Source organism: Engraulis encrasicolus, unplaced genomic scaffold (genome assembly GCF_034702125.1).
Source record: "Engraulis encrasicolus isolate BLACKSEA-1 unplaced genomic scaffold, IST_EnEncr_1.0 scaffold_190_np1212, whole genome shotgun sequence".
NCBI classification, from domain to species: domain Eukaryota; kingdom Metazoa; phylum Chordata; class Actinopteri; order Clupeiformes; family Engraulidae; genus Engraulis; species Engraulis encrasicolus.
The window spans coordinates 1-24,431 of record NW_026945461.1 but is presented as its reverse complement, the minus strand read 5'-3'; the positions used below and the strand labels follow the sequence as shown (position 1 = coordinate 24,431).

General features: G+C 42.5%; 2 protein-coding genes across 2 annotated transcripts; both read left to right on the top strand.

Moving 5' to 3' along the window:
- Positions 1-1,477: 1,477 nt before the first annotated feature.
- LOC134442637 (uncharacterized) lies at positions 1,478-8,922 on the top strand. The gene is made up of 15 exons (XM_063192687.1): positions 1,478-1,678; positions 2,740-2,797; positions 2,937-2,982; positions 3,076-3,112; positions 3,342-3,484; positions 3,650-4,565; positions 4,720-4,786; positions 5,286-5,331; positions 5,426-5,462; positions 5,719-5,864; positions 6,020-6,938; positions 7,079-7,145; positions 8,108-8,307; positions 8,457-8,529; positions 8,799-8,922. The coding sequence occupies exons 2-15, from the start codon at positions 2,749-2,751 to the stop codon at positions 8,819-8,821; spliced, it is 2,769 nt and encodes a 922-aa protein (XP_063048757.1). The 5' UTR covers positions 1,478-1,678; positions 2,740-2,748; the 3' UTR covers positions 8,822-8,922.
- Positions 8,923-17,153: 8,231 nt separating this feature from the next.
- Positions 17,154-23,307, top strand: LOC134442639 (uncharacterized; the record flags this gene model as incomplete). The annotated part of the gene is made up of 6 exons (XM_063192688.1): positions 17,154-17,287; positions 17,427-17,537; positions 21,967-22,074; positions 22,395-22,571; positions 22,932-23,039; positions 23,197-23,307. Coding segments are annotated over exons 1-6 (749 nt in total), but the record flags the coding sequence as incomplete, so codon positions are not given.
- Between the last annotated feature and the right edge of the window lie 1,124 nt (positions 23,308-24,431).

Here is a 24,431-nt window from a genome sequence, read left to right as displayed (position 1 = left end):
AAGTGCCAATATTGCAGAGGTGCTGGTTGGATGGTAGGTTTATTAGTTTGGTTTAAATGAAAGTGAATTCACCTGCGAAACTCCTGTTGTCATAGTGACACAGCTCTCAAGTGCACACACTAAAGATGCATATGCCTCATATGTTACTGGTTTCTCACTGGTCCATCACTGTCACTCACCAATGCTAAATGGCCAGTTATTTATTACTTTAGGCTACTTGCACTTTGATGTCTGAGTCTGTAAATGTCTATGGCCTTTCATGGTGTATAGAGATAAATGTAATTTCAATTTCCTTGTATGACCTGTGCATATGAAGAAACTGACAATACAGTAAAAGCTGATGACTTGACTTGACCCATGCAAAAGGGCAGGCCCGAGGGAGCAGTGCAGTGAGACGGTACCATGCTCAGGGTACCTCAGTCCAGGAGGAGGACAGGGGAGAGCACCACACACTTATGACTATGACTGCCCATACTGTAGGTCTAGGTCTATATAATAGGCCTAATAAATAACCTATGAATCAAAAAATATATATATCTGAACCTAAAGGTACACTGTGCAGGAAATTGTTAATAAAAAAATAAAAGGTACTGCAACTATGCTGCTCATTGAAACTGGGCTGCATATTGCCAAATTTGATATTTTCATGAAAGTTTAATAAGAAATACGCTAATATGTTCTAGTATGGCCCAAGTACAGTCATTTTTGCAGGTAAAAATGGCTATTTCTGGAAATTCACAATGGCAGACTATGGAGAAGATCCTCCTTTTCATGTATGAAAAGTGCAGTTTTTCCAGTCATAATGAATACTTAGAATTTGATGCTGGTGGTAAGTTCGTGAAAAAGGTAACATTTGGGAATGGGCAGCATGAATTCTGGAAATAAATAGGCCTAACTAAAACACAATGTAGGCCTACCTTTAAAAGATAAATAAAACATTTGGGTCCAGTTCCAAATAATAGCCTCTTGTCTTGTCTGGCCAATTGAATAACGTCCTGCTGCTGGCCGAGGTGCAAAAGTTCCAAAGTAACTTGGTTTAGGCCTACATAGCAGCACCCTCTCAAGCCGCGCTTCCTTTGTCCAAATTAGCCTATTTGTCACGACTATCGCAGCCATTGATCAAGGACGACATAGGCCTACTCGTGAAAGAAATCCTTTTCTGAAGGCAGTTTGTGCCGTTTATCGAGTGAGTCCAGGTTAATGTTACAGTAGGCTAAACTTCTGATCAACACGGGTAGCCTATTTGATTATTATGATTATCATTATGGTAGGCCCTAGGCCTATAGCCTAATTAATTGAATACATTTAAATATGTTCTTCAAATCCCCTCAAGCTAACATCAGTAACATGCCTGAAACTCTGCTTGCAAGCATTTTATTCTCTGACAAGCATTTCTGTTTAAAATGGAATTCCAGGTTAAATATCAGCGCTCCCACGGCATGGTATAGATTTGGCATCAGAGTAGCGCAAGAATCTCTGCGGGTAGGCTAGTTCTGGCTGTTTTGTGACGCATATAGACGCGCCTATTATTGTGTCATCAATAGCCAACGTTACTTCGCATTTTCACTTTTACACAAAACTTCATCTGAGTTAAACACGCAGCAACATTTCGCTTGACCAGATTTTACATTTTCGTCTTTTTTTCCCCCTCACCGGACCTTTGCCGGAGGGAAATGAGGTAAGATAGGCCTACACATTATTGCAAAGATATTCTCGGTCCAGGGATTTACCTTGCTCCAATTTCGTCTTAATCAGTTTGGTTTCATACATTGTAATAATTGTGTGTTTTAGTATTCAATCGGGAGAGCAAAATAGGCCTAGGCCTACTAAGCACTTAAAAAAATTAAATAGGCCCAGCCTAGGCCTAAATAAATAGGCCTAACAGCTTCCCAAGCTAAGTGCGCTGATAGTTCTACTGATAAATTATAATATTGACAAGATATTATTCGAGATAATAATATTAATCATAATAATAGTTAAGATATCACATAGGCCTTCCTACACAGCGTGGCAGAAAAATCAGTAGCCATCCAAAAAAAGGTCACACAATAGGCTACTGACAGGCTAGTCTATGTTGGACTGCTTTTGATTTTTTTTTATTTTTTTTTAAAGGTTGAGGTTCAGATTGAGGTTGAGATCTTGATGAAAACTTGAATGTAACACAAATAAACCCAGACTTTACTAGGTATATTGATAATTTAAAAAAAACACCAACTATGTGATAATACCTTTGGCGTTTCTTCTAGTCAGGCCAAGAGCAATGTAAATATTGTTTGTGATCTCCAGAAAAATCGGGAACTCCACCCACTTTTTGGAAATCAGTCAACCAGTAACAATCCTATGGAGGTGGCTCAACCATGCCATTTGGGAAACTTTTGTTATGCTCTTGGTCAAACCAAGTCTCTTAGAGATTTGAAAGTCTGTGATAGGCCTAATCAGACTACCAGAAAGGACCCTTGGGAAACAGCGTCTGGGAGAGGTGCACAGGCAGATAGATACTTTGTCATCGAACACTGCCAGAGAATGTCACATCTATCCTTCACACTATGAATGGACTTTCTTAAGCATCAGCTATAGAAACACAATGACATGATGTAATAATATTGGTCACCATGGTGCCTTTGTGATGCCCACTACAGTCTTCAGGCTCACACTGTAGGATAAATAAGCTTAGCTCTTCAGGATTCATCAGTGATAAATGAATGATATTATGTATTGTACACATATGTTGTGCCACAGCCAAAGAAGATGGCTCTAGGAAAAGAAGAACATTGCTCTGCAAATATGGTGTATCCAGGTTAGTCCCAATTCAGGCAATTGCCACATGACAAAAGACATGTCTGAGCCAAAATAGAAGGGTGTAATATCCAACTAAACCACAGAGCTGTGCAGTAGCCTACTCATCATTTTAAATGGACACGTTTTGTATTCTGTAGATATGGAGACCATGATGCGCCACCTGGAAAAAACATTAACAGCAAAGTAAGATTAGCATCCAACTCATATCAATGAAACATTTAGTGCTCTTGACCAGATTTTTTTCCAACTATGCTGACATTAATTTCACCTTTTCAGACAAAAACGAATTATGCGCCCATTTTTTTCTATGCCGGTGAGTGAACACATTACACATTAAAATCACAGCACTGTTACTTTTAAAATATTCACCGTAATATAAATGTAGGTTACAGACATTTTATAGCACTTTATTAATGGAAATGTGAGTTATGTGTACATGTAACTGATTCTTATACAGTAAGCAAAAACCCATCCATCAATACAGTATCTCCAACACACTCATATCCAAACACTTTATCTAAGGACCAAGTTTATTTTCTCAGGGGTACTTTGGACGCATGTGCCATGTTTGTGGTGGCATCATGACGGACGACGATGACCAGATGACCTATTACCTGCTCCCAGCTCTATCAAATATTGTGGGAATTCCTGTGGTCTACGCCACTAATGACCCTTCAACAATTAGGTCTGTAAACACACCTGTGTTCATGTAGCCTACAGTAAAATGAAAAGCAAATTAATATAGAATGACCATTTTATTTCATAAAATTGTCACACGTCTGATCAATTGGCCATGTTTTTGCCAAGGAAATTGAATCTAAATCTAGACGTACACCTATGTTGTCTACAGGACGAGTACAGCACAGCCAAAGAGAACGCTTTGGGCAGCCGCCAAGGCAGAACTGAATGAGCTATCGGGCAAATCTGGACAAAACATCCATTTGGATACAGTCATGGCTCCCTGCCTAAAGAAATGTAGTCACCAAGCCACCAAGTCACCAAGCCTTCAGCCATCAAGGTCAAGCCTGTCAAGGCCAAGGTTACCTGGGTCAGAGGCAACTCATGAAGCAACCATCTGTCGTGTTTTAGATAGGCCTAGTCCTACTGTATTTGACTGGCAGAAGCTTACTCCTTACAACAAAATCCAAGGCACATTAATCTCTGGCTTAAAGCAAATGGAATACTCAACCGATACTGCAGCCAAGGTCGTTGAGATCCTAAAAAGTTATTTTGGTACTCTGAAGACCCCTGTTGTTTCCCGCAAAAGTGTCTTGCGCTTTGTTAGAGGCCATTTCCCAACGAGTGCTGAGAGAGGACCCAAAATGCCATCTGGGTTGATGCATCGTTGCGTAGAAGAGGCACTGAAGAAGCTGGTCCAGTTCCATTTGATTCCCTCACTTTCTCCTGACAGTGTTCGCCATTTGCACAGTGTTGAGCCATCAATGTCACCTTTGGAACAAACAAACCGCATATGCACAAAAGTTATGAAAAATGAATTAATGGTGACGCTCACGCAGTTGGAGGACAATCCTGTCCAGTCCTTCATTGATGAAGTGAAGGGCTGCATAATGGAAGAGCAGGTGGTTTCTGAAAAAACATATGAATGCCCAACTGGGCCAGCACCTCCCTCTGACATGGAGGAGCCTATGAAGGATGATCTGACACTCTATGAAACTCCACCTGGGCCACCGCCTTCTAACTCTTCTGAAAAGACCACGAAGAAAATGTGTATGTCTTGGCTGAAGGTGCCTGCCCTCAACCAGAAGGTATTGCCTCATAATAATGACTTGAGATCTTGGTGTGGCATGACATCCTATAGCAATGCTGCCCGTTATTCATTCAATAGTCTAGTAGTAGGCTAACTGTATATTGTTTTCTGATGTTCTCTATAACAATGTTATACTCTGTATGTTCTGATAGACAACCAAAGCAGGATCACATGGTGTCCTTGGAGGTGAGCGTCAGGCCAGAGCATTTGAAAACACAGGTGAGGGTTTTTTTTTGTGTTGACAGACACCTCTCTTGAACTAGTCTGGCAAACTTGGTAATAACATGAAATTAAAAGGTGACACAGTCAATGTTGAAGGTTATGCATGGGACCAATTGTTGGTGTTCAAACTGCTCGACTTCATGTAATACGACAGCACAGTGGTGTCGTCTCTCGACTAAGCCATTCAAAAAGAAGAAAACTTGATACACAGATGGATCATTGTGATCCTACAGATTGCTGGACCAGCCAAATTAGCCACAATATGGTGTGACATTACACCAACCTAAAACAAAATCTGCCTCTATGGTTTATTAGGCTACTCTCTGACTGTATTGAGCTGTTGTAATTATTTTAGGGTTAGTCCCAATTCAGGCAATCGCCACATGACAAAATACATGTCTGAGCCAAAATAGAAGGGTGTAATATCCAACTAAACCACAGAGCTGTGCAGTTTTACTCATAGCAATTTTAAATGGACAAATGTTGTGTTCTGTAGATTTGGAGTCCATGATGCGCCACTTTGAAAACACACTGACAGCAAAGTAAGATTAACATCCAGCTCAGATCAATGAAGCATTTTGTTTTCTTGACCATATTTTTTCCCCAACTATGCTAACATTGATTTAACCTTTTCAGGCAAAAAAGAATAATGCGCCCATTTTTTTCTTTGCCGGTGAGTTAACACATTACACTACACATTAATATCACAGTACTGTTACTTTTAAAATATTCACTGTAATATAAATGTAGACAGTTTTCTCAGACATCATTATTAATGCAAATATGAGTTATGTGTAATTTTATTCATGTTTAACATGTAACTGATTGTTGAACGTTTGGTAAAAACCCATCCATCAATACAGTATCTCCAACACTCCATTAGTATCAGAAGAAATATCCAAACACTTAATCTAGGTTTATTTTCTCAGCTGTCATTAAAACACATGTGCCGCGTTTGTGGAGGCATCATAACGGGCGACGACCAGATGACCAAAATGTATTACCTGCTCCCAGCTCTATCAAATATTGTGGGAATTCCTGTCATCTATGCCACTAAGCGCACATCAGAATCAAGGTCTGTAAACACACCTGTGTTCATGTACAGAGAAATGAATAGCAAATTAACATCAAATCACCATTTTATTTCATGGAATTGTCACACCTCTGGTCAATTGGCCGTCTTTTTTGCCAAGGAAATTTAACCTAAATCCAGATGTATGTTGTCTACAGGACAAGTACAGCACAGCCAAAGAGAACGCTTTGGGCAGCCGCCGAGGCAGAGCTGAATGAGATATCGGGCAAGTCTGGACAAAACATCTATTTGGATACAGTCATGGCTCCCTGCCTAAAGAAATGTAGTCACCAAGCCACCAACTCACCAAGCCTTCAGCCATCAAGGTCAAGCCTGTCAAGGCCAAGGTTACCTGGGTCAGAGGCAACTCATGAAGCAACCATCTGTCGTGTTTTAGATAGGCCTAGTCCTACTGTATTTGACTGGCAGAAGCTTACTCCTTACAACAAAATCCAAGGCACATTCATCTCTGGCTTAAAGCAAATGGAATACTCAACCGACACTGCAGCCAAGGTCGTTGAGATCCTAAAAAGTTATTTTGGTACCCTGAAGACCCCTGTTGTTTCCCGCAAAAGTGTCTTGCGCTTTATTAGAGCCAATTTCCCAACGAGTGCTGAGAGAGGACCCAAAATGCCATCTGGGTTGATGCATCGTTGTGTAGAAGAGGCACTGAAGAAGCTGGTCCAGTTCCATTTGATTCCCTCACTTTCTTTTGACAGTGTTCGCCATTTGCACATTGAGCCATCAATGTCACCTTTGGGACAAACAAACCGAAAATGCACAAAAGTTATGAAAAATGAGTTCATGGTGACGCTCACGCAGTTGGAGGAAAATCCTGTCCAGTCCTTCATTGATGAAGTGAAGGGCTGCATAATGGAAGATCAGGTGGTTTCTGAAAAACCACATGAATGCCCAACTGGGTCAGTACCTCCCTCTGACATTAAACAGCCTATGAAGGATGATCTGACACTCTATGAAACTCCACCTGGGCCACCCACTTCTAACTCTCCTATTCAGGAAAAGAAGATGAAGAAAAGGTTTATGGCTTGGCTGAAGGTGCCTGCCCTCAACCAGAAGGTATTGCCTCATAATAATAACTGGAAATCTTGGTGTGCCATGACATATTATAGCAATGCTGGCCGTTATTCATTCAATAGTCTAGTAGTAGCTGTATACTGTTTTCTGATGTACTCTATATCAATGTTATGTTCTGATAGACAACCAAAGCAGGATCACATGGTGTCCTTGGAGGTGAGCCTCAGGCCAGAGCATTTGAAAACACAGGTGAGGGTTTTTTGTGTAGACACCATTCTTGAGTCTTGCAAGCTTGATAATAACAGGAAATGAAAAGGTTATATCACAGTGAAATCGGAAGGTTCTTGGTGAAACAAATAGTTGGAGTTCAAACAGCTCGACTGCATGTAATACGCCAGCACAGTGGTGTCGCCTCCCGGCTAATATAAGCCAGATTCAAAAAGAAAGAAGAAAACTTGATACACAGATCACTGTGAGTCCGGAGGACAGATTGAGGCCCTATCAAGCTGTTGTTATTCTTTTATTGTTATTCTTTTATTGGAAATCGCCAATTTCAAACTGAAGAAGGGTGCAAGCCTGAAACGTTTGTGAGGCGATTAAAAAAACAAAAAGAAATCTGATGAGAGCTTCTTTATTCATTTATTTTTGAGATTTGAGTTCATTCATTGACAAAGTCAAGCACCCAGTGTAGAGCATTTGACTACAAGGTGTTGAGCATGCTTCCTCGTCCTTCTTTTATTCAACTCAATTGATTATGTATATTAAAAAAATGTTTGTATGACAATAACATGAAACGTGGAACTCTTTGTACTAGAGATGTCCGATATTGGCTTTTTTGCCGATATCCGATATGCCGATATTGTCCAACTCTCAATTTTCGATTCCGATATCGGCCGATACCGATGCCGATATATGTGGGTTATTTTTCCTCATAACAAATTTTAGGTAACATTACAAATCTGCTGTTGTGGAACAAAAATTTTATTGTAATGCCCCCCTAGATGCATTCTCGAATGCAACAAAGCATTCCAATTATTAACATCGTCTGTGCAAAATAGAAAAATAATGAAGGAGAAAAGTGTACAGTAATTCAAGCATTATTATATCGGTTTTGATGGGCCAAAAATCCGATACCGATATGACATTTTATGCTATTATCAGGCCGATAATATCTGTGGGCTGATATTATCGGACATCTCTACTTTGTACAGCTTCCTCCAGTGCTGAGCTGCAGAGTGGAGACTTGGCTGGGCTGAGAGGAGGTGAGCTTCAGTCCAGGGATGCTTTGGCTGACGTCCCCAAAAATCATGAATCTGCCGGCCCTCTGGAGTCACCCCAGGAGAAAGAGGACACTGTCGGGTGCTGTTTCATCAGGATGCCCAAGTTCAGATGGTCCTTCAAGAGGATAATGGTTAGTCCTTTTGCACCGTTAATGTTGCTGGGGTTTGTGATCTTGCGTGTTGAAAGGCAGTGTCCTAGACAAGCAAGGGCAGAATTTCTAAACAAAAATTAATTTTAATTGTAAATGTTTAAAACTGAATTCCTAATTTTCCCTTTCAGAAAATAAGGAGAGGCCGAAAAATTGAGCGTCAGAAGCATGTCAATTCCTCTGAAGATGGCGCCAATGCCTATGGTAACTAAAACACATGAAGTAGGCCTATGGATAGATGAATGAATGAATGAATGAATGAATGAATGTCTTTATTGTCATTGTAAAGGATGTTTGGAGCCAGATCATATCAAGACAAATGTGCAATCCTGCTGAGTGTCAATGAGTCTGCATGTGCATGTGATATTGCGCTAAATAAATATGTACATTTTGATTAATTGATGTGTGCACCGATATGTGTGTGTTAATGTGATTGACAATATTACACATTTCTGTATTTTATGTGTTAACAGATGAGACTAAGGGAAGTGGCTGATGATCTGAAGTGGTTGCTGATCCTACAGATCTAAATAATAATTGGGAGCACTATGTCCAAATTCAAAGACAACATTTTATTTTGATTTCATTAAAAATATATAAAATATACCATTTTCAGTCTGTTAATTTGTTATTATAGATATGCAATGTCTTGAGTCATTTCCATCTAGTGTTGCTTGCATTCATTTTCATTGGTATTACATAAAGTTTTCACCAAGATCTTTTATTGATGACGATAATGTGTGAATGCTGGAAAAAAAGACACATCCCGAGATCATGTAAAAGAGAAGTGTAGAAGTGGAGTGAAGTGGAGAAGTGTGAACTCATCGGCATCAGTAAGCACATGCTGAATGAACTGATAATTCCATCAATGTTTTTTTTTCCTGATGGCACAGGCATATTCCAAGATGACAATGCCAAGACTCATCGTGCTCATATTTTTAAAGCATGGTTAAGGGGCATATTTTTTTACATACTGTATAAATTGGCCACTACAGAGTTCAGAAGTCAACATCAGTCAGTGTTGCCAGATGTACGATAATCATTGTATTTGTACCATAATTTTATCCTTTCTACGATCAAAAAAACATGATGTACAATAATTTCAGAGTTGTTGCTCAGTTCATTTAGATTCCTTGAAACAACAATTTGGGTCTTGTACAATAATTTCCTCCCAAAAAGGCCCCAAAAATAATAATTTTGAGGTTTTGGTACGGCAATTCAGCATTTTCCATCTGGCAACACTGACATCAGTGACAATCTTTGGGATACGCTGGAGAAGGCTTTATAAAGCGTTAAGACTATTACTGATGCCAAGGATAAATAATGACAGTCTGTGGACTGCAGGACTCCAGGAGACTTTCATGAGGGATCCCTTTCATACACCAGGGATGAATTACAATACTCATAGCATATGATGGAGTGGCCCTATTGAAATCATATGTAACCAGTATTTTACGGCTTCAGGAGCCCAATACGATATCGGGATGCATAATGTTGCAAAAGTGCATTGAAATTGTCCTTGCACATGAAACACCTGGGGCAAGGTGCAAAGGTGGGTTTTCAATGGGCCAAGTTGGCCTGACCCCCTGGGCCCGTTCATTAATCCACCCCTTGACTCCAGAACTGGTCCCCAATAGAAATGAGACACGCCTACAGACACCACTAAAAACACAGTTCTTCTTGGCCTCACTGAGTGCCTACACAGAGCGGTGCTTCCAGTCAGGTGAGTCGTGTGCTATCTTCTTTTCCAGATTTTAGAAGAGGTACAAATGTTTTTGTGTTGCACACTTGAATGAATGAATGTCCTCAAGTGTGTGTTGAGTTTCGATGGGTTCTTTGCGGTTTACATCTTTCTCAGGACAAAAACATACAGCTGACAGCGTAACCGCTGCCTTCAGGATCACAACAACTGTCACTTCTAAGTTCCGTTCTTCTCGCGTGACCTTAGTCACTGGCTACTGAACTCATAAGCTGGTCCTATGATGCCATCTACTGGCGAAAACCTGCAACAGCACGTTTAAAGTAAAACACAACTTCTGATAGGACAACAAAAAGACAGAGAATGAGAATCAGGGAATAATAAGGGAATAACAAAAAGACAAAAATGGGGGGTCCACTACACTCTCCCCTGCTAAATTAAATGGCGTCCCGACATTTCCCGCTTCAGTTCATACTGTTTTCAACAGTTTGATTGCTTTCCAGGTTAGAGTCCAAAGTTAAGACAAATGTCTAATCAGACATCACATAAAATACATCTCTAATTTCAATTTCATGTGTTAAATAGAGGAGATCATTGTGCACTACGACCGCCATCCATTTCTCCGCAGTGTCCACGGGTAATCTGTCTCAGCTGGGAAAGGGATGACCTTTGACCTGGAGCAAGTCTGATCATGGAATCTAACCAAAGAAAGTGGATGTAATCAAGAAGCGTCGTTTTGTTTCTTTTCCGGTATCCACTTTATGTCGGGTGAACGCCCCTTTAGGAGACCTTTGGTTAGGAGATCTTCAAAGTCCTGAGGTTGAGAATCAATGAAGTCCCCTTAGCGCTGTAGATGGTGGTAGCACACGTCTTGCGCAAACACCTCAAAAAGAGAAGAAGAAGAAGGGGACAACGCCCCTTTAGACCCAACTTGAGCACACGCTTTTGCATTGAGTGGGCGTGTTTCGCGATATCTTTGTTTGATTCAGTATTTTTGATCTAACACTTCACACATTCAACATACTCAACATCTTATCACTTCTCCTTGCTTACGTAAGAGTGTTTTCACAGTGTCAGTAATGATACTTATTTGTTACTTTCCTCCTACCAGGACTAATTCCTCTTCTATAAAGCGAGTGTGATTCTAAGTGAACTGTCTCATCTCTTCTGTAACCATTCTTCATACATCACACTCATACTCACACACACACACACACACACACACACACACACACACACACACATCTCGACTAACAAATAACTACCCTCATCCTAACTAGAGTGCATGAACTTAACTCAAAGGTAAGTAACTCTATGCATTTTAAACTGACTTGAACTAAGTGTAGGCCGGCCTAGAGTGCCATATGTAAGTGTTCTAGGTGCATATCTAATTCTGGAAGGATATGGTCTTGCAGGCGGTGAGGATGGTGGCGACACCTCTCCCTCTCCCTCAGGATCGGCCGGCTGGAAGGCTGGTGGCGACACCTCTACCTCTCCCTCTGGATCGGCCATCACTGTCTCTACTTCGCCTGGCTCCACCACTTGTTCCTCCTCACTCACTGGCTCTGCGATGCCATCTCCTTCCCCAGGTGCTGGTTCTGCTACCGGCTGATGTGGGTGGAACTCCATGGCCTCGGCTCTCAGGTCGCTCTGTCGCTCTGTGGGCTCCTCCTCAGTCCAGCCAGCGATGCCTCTCCAGTCATCCTCTTCCTGGTCAGATGAAGGCTCTGGTTCTGTGTGGTCTTGGTTCTTTTCTTGTCAGTGTGTCCTTTCTCGACTCTTTTCTTTTCAGGTCTCTGTGTGTCGACCGACAAGAAGTCACAGGGAAGCAGCAGGTTCCGATGAAGCACTCGAGTGCGGCCCTGGCCATCTTCTGGTTTCACTTCATACACAGGACTTTCCGGATGTTTTCTCTTCACTACCACATGAACTTTCTCTTCCCAGAACGATCTCAGCTTTCAAGGCCCACCTCTTTCTGTGAGATTTCGGATCAGGACTCGATTCCCAGGATGTAGCTCTGCTCCCTGAATCTTTCTGTCATACAGTTCTTTTCCTCTACTCCCACTAGCCTGGGCTGCCTTGTTGGCCAACTGGTATGCCTCCCCCATTCTGAGCTTCCATTTCCTTACGTACTCCTCATGAGACACGCTACCAGCGCTGTGTGGGATGCCGAACATGCTGTCTATGGGCAATCTGGGGTTACGGCCAAAGAGCAGAAAGTATGGGGCATATCCAGTGGACTCATTTCGGGTGACATTGTATGCGTGAACAACTTTGTCAAGGGAACTTTTCCAGTCGGCTTTGGCTTCATTATCCAGGTTACGCAGCATGGCCAGCAGGGTGCGATTAAAGCGTTCTACCTGACCGGTCCCCTGGGGGTGGTAGGGGGTTGTGCATGAGCCTTGGATGCCACTGTACTTTTGGAGTTCAGCAAACAGTTTGTTTTCAAACTCTCTCCCTTGGTCGTGGTGCAATTTAGCGGGGAAGCCGAATTTCAAGACAAAGTCTCCAAAGATTTTCTCAGCTGCTGTTCGAGCACTGTTGTTTTTGCATGCATACGCCTGGGCAAAGCGTGTAAAATGGTCCATGACCACTAGGATGTAATCGTATCCTCCTTTGCACTTCTCTAGATGGAGGAAGTCAATTGAGACCAGCTCAAAGGGGTATGTTGTCTTGATACTAGTGAGTAGCGCTCTTACTGCTCTCTGGGGTCTTTTACGCTTCACACAACTGCACACGTTAATGTGGTGCTCTACATCTCTCTGCATGTGTGGCCAGAAGAAGCGCTCACGGACTAGATTGAGTGTCCGTTCAACACCTAAGTGACCCATCTCTTCATGTAACTGGTTCAGGATCAGGGGCCGAAACTTTGGTGGCATCACTAGTTGTGTTCGTGTAGATGTTTGGCGCTGGAGCACACCGTCAGCATCATACAACAGTTTAGCTTTCTCTCTAGCAAACACTGACAACTCACTGTGTGCGTCTCTGATCCTGGGCCACTGCTGCTGGATGACACACCGCTTCACCTGCTGTAGTAGGGGATCCTCCTTCTGTGCGGCCTTCAGGTCGTCTGGGGAGATCTGCGTGACGGTGTCATTCTGCCCTTCACTGCTCGCCGCCGTGATTGCTGTGGTGGTGATGGCCAGTGGACACAGGAGCGGCTGTCTCTCTTCCTGCTGGACGGACAGACCTTTGGAGAAACTGGACAAGATTTCAGGCTGGATCTGCTGGGAACAGGTAAGCATGTACTTCTCGAGAGACATTCTGGATAGCCCATCTGCATCAGAGTTAGACTTCCCTGGCCTGTACTTGATTGTAAATCTGAAGTCTGCTAACTCGGCCACCCATCTCAGCAGTGTTGCATTCAGTTTAGCAGTGGTAAGTACATATGTTAGAGGATTATTATCAGTATACACTACAAAGTTTGGAGCATAATACAAATAATCTCTAAATCGCTCACAGATGGCCCATTTCATTGCTAAAAATTCTAGCTTACCAGAGTGGAGATGGTAATTTTTCTCTGCAGCAGAGAGAGTGCGGGAGCCATAAGCAATGACCTTCATCTTTCCTTCCTGTCTTTGATAAAGTACTGCCCCGAGTCCTTCTTGTGAAGCGTCACAGTGTAGGACGAACGGCTCTTCAAAGTTGGGGTAGCCTAGTACAGGGGGGCTAGAAAGGTGATCTATCAGCTGACACAGTACTGCACTATGCTCATCTTTCCACTTGATCCGCTGATGGGAGGGCACCTGGGTTCGCTTTTTCTTTTGTGACACTGCTTTTCTCTTCTTGTGATCAGCCACTGTGGCGTCCTGGTTTGACACGTCAGAGCACAACAGGGCATACAGAGGCTTGGCAATGCGAGAGAAGTTTGGGATGTATGATCTGTAGCAGGGCTCTAAATTAACACCAGCCAACCGGCCAAATGCTGGTAAAATTTCAGTTTGGCTCTTAGAAAAGACAACTTACTAGCCACTTTGACCCATTAGTGAGAGTGTGTTTAGCTAGTAGGATTTCATTTACTAGCCATTTTGGCTGGTGGTGAAAAATGTTAATTTAGGGTCCTGATCTGTAGTATGAGATGAAGCCAAGTAGCTTTCTCAACTCACCCACGGTAGCTGGTTTTCGTTCTGTCATATCTTGCACAGGGGCCACCTCTGCTGAATCCATCGTGTAGCCTTCTTTTGTCACGATCTTCCCCAGGAATCTGACCTTGTTCTTGAACAGCTCACACTTCTTGGCAGTCAGTTTCACCCCATGCTGCTGATACCGTTGAAGCACTTTCCTAACATCATTCAGGTGGTTATCAAATGTTTTACTGTGACACAAGTTGTCATCTAAGTAGGGCTCACATACCTCATCTCGCAGGCCAACCAGGCATTCCTCCATGCTGCGTTGGAATTCAGAGGGGGCACTAGACAAGCCGAAGGGAATTCTTACCCACTCGTAGAGTCCCCAGGGTGTTATAAAGGCAGTGAGGGGCCTACTACTCTCTTCAATGAAGCCCTGGTGATACGCTTTGCCTTGATCTAGCACTGAAAACCAGGCACTGCCGTGTAAGCTGTCTAGCATGTCTTGAATGCGTGGGATGGGATGGCGATCAGGCAGTGACTTTTGGTTGAGCTCCCTATAATCACAGCATAGACGGAGAGTACCATCTTTCTTCCGCACACAGACAATGGGTGACGAGTAGTGCGATCGTGATTTCTGAATCCAGCCCCTGTTCAGGAGATCTTCTAAGTACTGCTTGACATCTCTGTGTAGGGGTTTAGGAACAGACACATACGTACGGCGCACAGCTGTTGGGTCAGTGAGTTTGATTTTGAGCTGCAGAGAAGGGATACAGCCCGCATCATTTTCATCTCTTGCGAATGCTTGACACTCTTCCCTCAACATCTGCTTCACTTTTTGCTGCTGGACAAAGGGGAGGTGAGAGAGGTCAATCGGTGGATCATACCTGTCTTTTTCATCCAGCTCCTCTTCAGCAGGTTTAAGTTCCTCATCCTCATTTGGTCAAGAAAACCAATGGAAGCACTAGCAGCTAGCGAAAGAGAGACGGGGCAGTAATCAGTTGCCTGGAATATACGTAGATATACGTAGATAATATATAGAGTGAAGTCAGATTGTTTCGGCGAAGCAACTAGTTCTACATCTCTAGGTTAATTTACATGCACAGATTTTTCAAGGATGGCTGGGCTGGGGCACTCATGGCACTATCCACCCCACTTGTCAAATGCACACGTCTCATCCTTCTTCAACAACAACATATTACATCATGGGCTTTTAGTGAAAAAACAAAAACTAAAAAAAAGATGAATATACTATCTGCCATAGCCCATTATATCGCACAACCACAAAATCTGAGCACACAGTAAGCGAGATGGTAGACAGCTGCTTGCTAAGGTTAGCCATTTGTTCAAATTGAACTTGCTTAACCTAGGTTAAAACGTTAACCATGTGAAAATTTACACATTTTTATTAAAAATGGACTTACCAGTTGAAATGTTGATCGTGGTGAATGAATGCTGGCGGGTCACTTTTTACCTCACCGATCTGGGTGATTCACGTGTATGTAGAGATAATACTACTGTTGCTAATAACTGCCGACAAAATCTATCCTATGCTCGATCCGTTTTGACTTGATAGGCAATACTTTAATGAATTATATATTTAATGCCACTTTTAAGTATTTAATTCTACTTTAAATAAATTAATGACACATGCGTGCGTGCATGCGTGTGTCTCTGTGTGATCAAAATTGCAACTATTGTAGGCTACTATGCCTCTGTTGGTTGCTTTGAAGTACCCGGCCGCCGCGCCGTGGTGTTTTGTTTTGTATTCAGTTTGAGATGCTTGCTGCTCGTCATCTAATAGGCCTACGTCATGTGCACATGCAGTTGTTGTTGTTGGTGGTGTGTGCTTTGTCTGTGTTGGCATTTTGGCAAAAGGCAGCTACTCTGATGCCCTAGAATCGCCGCTGCCAGTCGTGGTGGTTTTTTGTTTGTTTGTTTAGCTCGAGATGCTGCATGTATTCTATTTCGGCACGTGTGTGTATGTGTGTGTGTGTGTGTGTGTGTGTGCGCGTGTGTGAGAGAGCGCACGCTGTCCTGCCATGTTTAATGTAATTATTTTTGTGATGGATTTGGGCTGGGCAAATGGCCAAATGAGCAAAATAATTACTGGTGCCCACCCTTGGATTTCATAAGCCCGCCTTAAGAATCAGTTCTGGCGACGGGTCTGAATGTCCACTTTCCTACGTAAGAGGAACTGAGGAACCTGTTTCAAATAAGCACTGTGCATACATCCTGTTGCAAGGAATAGCTTAGGGTATTAATATCTTGCTTAACAGGTTTCACTCTTGTTTACCCTTAGGGCCTAACAGCTCTCAAACTCCTCCCTCTCAGGTTTCCCACTCTCATGATCTAGTGAATAGTTTCCATATTCCGTTTATGATTTCCTTGTTACCACTACATGGCTCTACTTATTTGTAAGTCTTTGGTGTCAGCCTGGTAAGGATTGCTTGTCTTCTTGTAGAGTAGAGTCTGCTGATGAACGGCCTGCTGTATCCACCATGAGCCTTTCTAAAAAACAACAGAGAAACCCTAAACAAGAACCAGATGGTGATGTGACCAGGTGCGTATTTGCATTATAATCATGTGATCACACTATGTGTATCATCAATGTCATTAAGGTGTTATTGCTTGCTTTCGTAATAGATGTGAATTATCCAGTAGTAAAATGTATCCAAGTGTAAAAATACAGTGGGCACTAAGAACAATAGCCAAGTGGTACAGAGACTGACCTTGAAGTAGTTTATAAACTTTGTGAAATTTGCTGTTTTAAACTGTGCTCTTGCAAATGGTGGAGTGGAGTGTTAAAGGGATAATTCCTGGATGTGTAATAGTAACAAAGAACTACTGTAGAAAGCAACTGTGTGGGTACACTAAAAGCAACCAGAGCAATGTGTGTCATTATTTCTCTATGGAGAGACAACAAATTGAGTGACCAAAGTGAATTTGCAACTCGTGGCGAAACTACAATGACCTCGGCTACTTTTTTGCTTTGGCCGCTTTTGGTGTACACATACAGTAAGCATGAAATTGGATTCTGAAGAGTGCCTTCATGCTGTGCAATGCCATACGCACTTTTCCCCATCCCACTTCATCAGAGGAGGCTCAGTTCTCCTGTACCCAGCTATGTGTCCATGCAGAGTGACCAGTCCATGGATACACCTGTGACATTTGGAGAAGCCTCACATGCTGATTAGTAAGTATGTGTGTGTGTGTGTGTGTGTGTGTGTGTCTGTGTGTGTGTGTGTGTGTGTGTGTGTGTGTGTGTGTGTGTGTGTGTTATGATGATTTAAGTATCCCAATGTCAAATCAGTAATTGGGTGTATTTTTTCCAGTCCTGTTTATCAGAGGATGTCCCACTCCCCTGTACCCAGCCATGTGTCCATGAAGAGTGACCAGTCCATGGATACACCTGTGAAATTTGGAGAAGCCTCACATGCTGATTAGTAAGTATGTGTGTGTGTGTGTGTGTGTGTGTGTGTGTGTGTGTGTGTGTGTGTGTGTGTGTGTGTGTGTGTGTGTGTGTTATGAGGATTTAAGTATCCCAATGTCAAATCAGTAATTGGGTGTATTTTTTCCAGTCCTGTTTATCAGAGGATGTCCCACTCCCCTGTACCCAGCCATGTATCCATGAAGAGTGACCAGTCCATGGATCCACCTGTGAAATTTGAAGGAGCCTCTCTTGCTAAAGGGTAAGTGTACGTGTGCATGTATCTCTATGTGTAATGCCGATGTAAATGTCCAAGATGTATTATATTACTGTAGGCAAATCAGCACTTGTGGGTATGTATTTTTCAGCTCTCTTCGTCTGTGGAGACCAGACTAGTAACAAAGAACTACTGTAGAAAGCAACTGTGTGGGTACACTAAAAGCAACCAGAGCAATGTGTGTCATTATTTCTCTATGGAGAGACAACAAATTGAGTGACCAAAGTGAATTTGCAACTCGTGGCGAAACTACAATGACCTCGGCTACTTTTTTGCTTTGGCCGCTTTTGGTGTACACATACAGTAAGCATGAAATTGGATTCTGAAGAGTGCCTTCATGCTGTGCAATGCCATACGCACTTTTCCCCAGCCCACTTCATCAGAGGAGGCCCAGTTCTCCTGTACCCAGCTATGTGTCCATGCAGAGTGACCAGTCCATGGATCCACCTGTGAAATTTGGAGAAGCCTCACATGCTGAACAGTAAGTGTTAAAATTGTGTGTGTGTGTGTGTGTGTGTGTGTGTGTGTGTGTGTGTGTGTGTGTGTGTGTGTGTGTGTGTGTGTGTGTGTGTGTGTGTGTGTGTGTGAAAAAGGCAACCTACTTTTTCACCGTTGGCCACTTCCCCCTCCCCAACTACAACAGGTACACTGACAAACATTTCCAAACTCACTCGCGACTACCGCCACACACGCAATTAGCGCAACGTGGACATTCGTTCATGCCTACACTCACATTAGCGTCATACATTTGCTGTTATAGTATAGGTTGATATGTAAGTTTTGGAACATTTCATATAGATTTTTCCATCTGGTGTTTTTTTTACTTCTAGGACCCCCCCCCCCCGAATACAAATCCACCTGTTTCCATTTTTTTCGTGAACATTTAGTGGCAAATTCAAGATGGCTGCCATTGTGTGTAGAAATTTCACCATTAATGCCGTTTTAAGGTTCAATTGAACTGTTTTATAATTCCAGGGCAACATTGAATAGAAAACAAATTATTTTCAATGTTTTACTTCATTTTTTGTGTGGCAAAATCCAAGATGGCTGACATAATTTATGGCGAAATTGGCATATTTAATATTTTGAAGTCTATAAAGCCATTGTTGACTTGTTTTGGTAATATTTGTTACATGAATGTGAAGTCAGCCATTACATAAACTAAGCCCATTACAAAATCCAAGATGGAAGACATTTTGTTTAGCAAAATCAACATTAATGTTGCTTTCAGGTCTATAAATCAATAAATGATACTCTACTCTACTCTGACGCCATTCATTTGTGAATTCGAGCACAGAGGATTCCATGCTGGTCCAAATTATTGTTCCAACAACAATTGCTATGAGTCACTTCATGTACAGTAGGCCTACCTATTATGCAGTGCTACCTGTACAGTAATATGCACATTCACTGGATTGGCTGCCTATATCGAGGCAAAGGGCTACAAAGTTGCTTCAAGGTCGGCCTCAGCTTATCTGAAGGCTGTGAAACCGTATGTTCTATCCGGGATGTTGCATTCCTCCAATGCCAACAATCTTGCCATGCTCTCTGCTCATAGAACTGGGCTCTCTGGCATGACAGTCAGAGAATATCCTCAACTGTAGTGATGGGTCATACCCTGATATGGTCTTCCCTACGGTAAGCCCACTCATGTGCTTCACACGCTCTGAACGTCCCTCATATAATTCCCAATTTACTTAGGCCTATATCATCCATGGTGTCTAATATTATGCTTCACCCATCAGCAGCATCCATTGAGATCACGTCTCTGTGGGGTCTGTTGTGGCTCATCCGGTTGGCATGCCTATGTTGGCCTCATAGCAAGTCATCCCAATTCTGAAGCCATGTGTAGTGAAGAAGAGAAGAGTGGGCTCACACGACTTTGGAACCAAGGCCTTCTGTTATTTGAGCCCAAACCCAAAGTACTACCATATGTCATGACTCAAGGGGGCTTGGCTGTCCTCCCTGCTGGTTCCTTGGTCTGTCCTCTGTGTTTCAGGTGCAAGATTGGCAGGTGCGCTGACTGCTGATTGCCACACTATCATACACTGACCTTTGTGAGACCTTTGGCATCATGAGGATCCGTATAAGTGGCACAAGTGTGAATCTTTTATGAAAATAATTGACATAAAAATGAAAAGAAACTGGCTCCCTCAATGATGCGGCACATCATGAAGGTGGTCCTCTTGCCCATTATTTTTTTACAGTTGTTCAATGAAATGAATTAATAGGATTTTCTTTTACTTTCTGATCAGTCTAGAGAGTTTAGTTGGAGGCAACAGGCCAACTTTTTGCAACTAGCCAATTGCTAGCCGACATGTGCGCACAAGATTTACAGTGTGTCACCCCAAATTCCAGATGCTCTTCCTATGAGACGAAACATTTAATGTAATGACAGTTATGTGCCTATCAAAATATTACCAATAGGCGTACAAAATAACACAATAGCTTAATAAACCTGAAAATACCAAATGTTCATATTTTGCTACAATGTTGACCATCTTGGATTTTGCTTCTAAAAATTGGAAACAGATTGTTTTGTTTTCAGAGGGGGTCCTAGAAATATAAAACACAAATTATCAAAGGGGCCAGCTCAGATTTGGGATGAGACACATCAGCTGGCCATATAGAGAGGTAAGCTTACGCAATCGTTTTATAGATGTCATGTTGAATTTTTATACATTTTAAATGATTTTTGAAAAAGTTCATGTAATGACTGACTGAACGGTCCTGTATACATCAAGAATATTAAAAATACAAGAAAAAAAACACTAACTTTAGAGACCTCAAAACACCAAACATGTCATTTTTGCTATATATTATCAGCCATCTTGGATTTTGGTTCTAAAAATGAAGGGGGGAAATAGAATCAGGTAGTTTTGTATTCAGATGGTCCAAGAGATGCTAAAAAACACCAATTCCAAAAATGTATATGACATGTTTCTTTCCATTACATTCAATTGTGTTAGAATCTGACTGCATATCCGCCATCTTAGATTTTGGGCGTTTCCACTGCGGAAAAAAAATGGAAACAGGTGGATTTCAAGACTATGGGGTTTGTAGTTAATAAAAAAGACAATTTGGAAAAATCTATATGAAATGTTCCTAAACCTCTTTTTCTCTGACATATCCACCTGCACTATTACTTACTCAGTCCCTCCGTAATGACTTTGCATGCATTTCCACAGCATATTTCCAACACTTTGCACCTGCATTCCCCACGCCATGACAAACACTGACGGCACCAATTTCCTTGTCCCCCACATTCTGTGTTCCCCCAGGAAACCTGAGCTGATGGTTCCAGAAGACGTTTAATGGTTGCTTTGAACTTGGGGAAATGGACAATTGGGGTAGCGGGATGTTTAGTTTCTGGTGATGATTTTAAACATGTAAAATAATATTCCAAATATATGTAATTATTTTGAAAAGGGAAAAAAAAACGTTTTCATTGTGTTGTTGTTGCAGGTGGCAATTGAGGTAGTTTTTAACAAGGTAACAAGTTGGGTTAATTGAATGTAATTTTGGCGCCAAACACCACCTGACCAGGTAATTAGTAGTCCTTTAACTAGGGAGTGTTTTTGCCACTCTTGAGAGAGAGATGGAGGAGGAAGGTTGGTGTTTGTGCTGCTGCTGAGGTTTGAATCTTTGAACTTTAACTATTTATTAGCCGGTCCTCAACAACCCTCTGGTTGGTTTTTGTTTTCTTCATTTTGAAAGTCTTTTGTTTTGTCGCATTTTGCGCACTTGTAAATAAAGCCTCACTAGCACAACTTTTGCATCTGGTTGCCGCCTCTGTCAAAGTCTCCTTCAACCTCTGTGTGCCTTGGCGCTAAAATCCCGTTGTGAGAGTGGACCCCCAGTCCCACTTTTTCACAGTGTGTGTGTATAAAAATAATGATGTACATACATGTAAGCAGAGCCGGGTTTCATCAATAGGCAGACTAGGCAATTGCTTAGGGCCCCAACCAATTTGGTCCTCAGTAGGGGCCCCAACAATCAGCCCCTCCATGGTAAATGCCTTTAAAACCATTGAAAGGGGTCCCATTTCTACATTTCACCCAGGGCCCCTAAAATGGGTAGGACCACACTACAGTATGTAAGTATCCAAAGTGTGGGATCAAATAAAACATCATATGCAATCAATGCTATACGTCATTTCTTTTTTCAGTGCACCTCAGAGGAGACCAGACTCCCCTGTACCCAGCCATGTGTCCATGCAGAGTGACCAGTCCATGGATCCACCTGTGAAATTTGGAGAAGCCTCACATGCTGAACAGTAAGTGTACGTGTGCATGTATCTCTATGTGTAATGCCGATGTAAATGTCCAAGATGTATTATATTACTGTAGGCAAATCAGCACTTGTGGGTATGTATTTTTCAGCTCTCTTCGTCCGTGGAGACCAGACTAGTAACAAAGAACTACTGTAGAAAGCAACTGTGTGGGTACACTAAAAGCAACCAGAGCAATGTGTGTCATTATTTCTCTATGGAGAGACAACAAATTGTGCGACCCAAAGTGAATTTGCAACTCGTGGCGAAACTACAATGACCTCGGCTACTTTTTTGCTTTGGCTGCTTTTGGTGTACACATACAGTAAGCATGAAATTTGGAATCTGAAGAGTGCCTTCATGCTGTGCAATGCCATATGCACTTTTCCCCAGCCGCCTTCATCAGAGGAGGCCAGTTCTCCTGTACCCAGCTATGTGTCCATGCAGAGTGACCAGTCCATGGATCCACCTGTGAAATTTGGAGAAGCCTCACATGCTGAACAGTAAGTGTTAAAATTGTGTGTGTGTGTGTGTGTGTGTGTGTGTGTGTGTGTGTGTGTGTGTGTGTGTGTGTGTGTGTATAAAATAATGATGTTCATACATGTAAGCAGAGCCGGTTTCATCAATAGACTAGGCAGACTAGGCAATTGCTTAGGGCCCCACCTATTTGGTCTTCAGAAGCGGCCCCAACAATCAGCCCCTCCATGGTAAATGCCTTTAAAAACATTGAAAGGGGTCCCATTTCTACATTTCACCCAGGGGCCCCTAAATGGGTAGGACCACTACGGTATGTAAGTATCCAAAGTGTGGGATCAAATTAAACATCATATGCAATCAATGCTATACGTCATTTCTTTTTTCAGTGCACCTCAGAGGAGACTAGACTCCCCTGTCCAGAGCCATGTATCCATGCAGAGCGACCAGTCCATGGATCCACCTGTGAAATTTGGAGGAGCCTCACATGCTGATTAGTAAGTGTGTGTGTGAGTGTGTGTGTGTGTGTGTGTGTGTGTGTGTGTGTGTGTGTGTGTGTGTGTGTGTGTGTTGTGTGTGTGTGTGTGTGTGTGTGGTGTATGAGGATTTAAGTATCCCCAATGTCAAATCAGTAATTGGGTGTATTTTTTCCAGTCCTGTTTATCAGAGGATGTCCCACTCCCCTGTACCCAGCCATGTATCCATGAAGAGTGACCAGTCCATGGATCCACCTGTGAAATTTGAAGGAGCCTCTCTTGCTAAAGGGTAAGTGTACGTGTGCATGTATCTCTATGTGTAATGCCGATGTAAATGTCCAAGATGTATTATAATACTGTAGGCAAATAAGCACTTGTGGGTATGTTTTTTTCCAGCTCTCTTCGCCTGTTGAGACCAGACTCCCCTGTACCCAGCTGTATGTCCATGAGGAGTGACCAGTCCATGGATGCACCTGTAAAATTTCCAAGACTTTCCCCCTGATCCGTACGTTACTTGAAAGTGTGTGTGTGTGTGTGTGTGTGTGTGTTTTGTGTGTGTGTGTTGTGTGTGTGTGTTGTGTGTGTGTGTGTATGTGTGTGTGTGTGTTGTGTGTGTGTGTGTGTTTTTATTTTTGACAGGAAATTCTGAATTTTAAAGATGGCCTCTCAACGTCATTTAATTAATATTGCCGTGTTCCCCATTGTTATTGAATGTGTTATACGCGTTGGTCCTGTTTTAAAAAACGTTCTGGTCACGAGAGAGTGTTCCGTGTTTCTCGTGGAAATGCGTCTCTGATTGGCTCACTCCTCCTGCTCTCGAAGAAACGCGTCTCTGATTGGCTCAGTCCTCCAGTTCCTGAAGAGAATGTAATGGGAAACAGAGTCGCCACTTTCCCCGGGAGATACTGCACTATAGGGGCGCCAGCGGAGGCGTGCAGGCTCCATTCAGGGCTGTGCTCTTTCGACAGCGACCCCTAGGCTTGCTGCCAGGCACGGAGCAACCAGAGTGGGCTGGCTTATGTATGAGCTTTTGTGCTGTGTGTGTGTAACCTGAGAGTAGCAACCAGCTGATAGCTAAGCTAAGCTATGTTTCGGGCCACCAGACGTTGCTTGTTTGAAAAACAAGCAGAAAAAAATATTACTCGACATGTTTTTAGATAAATGGGTCGATATAAACCTTTGTGGGCAACGCCTTCTTTCGACGTGACGAAACACAGAAAGGCTTTCGTGATTCGCTCGTTTCTCTGCATTATTTATGAAACACCGGGAAACACAGCCAGGAGAGTTGACGCACCGCTATGAGAGCCTTGCAAGTGAGTTTAACTTGGGGTGACTGTCCGATCTTCGAAAGGAGTGAGTAAAACCGAGTTTTATCGGAAGTTGGCCTTTAACTATGTTTTAACTTTATAGTAT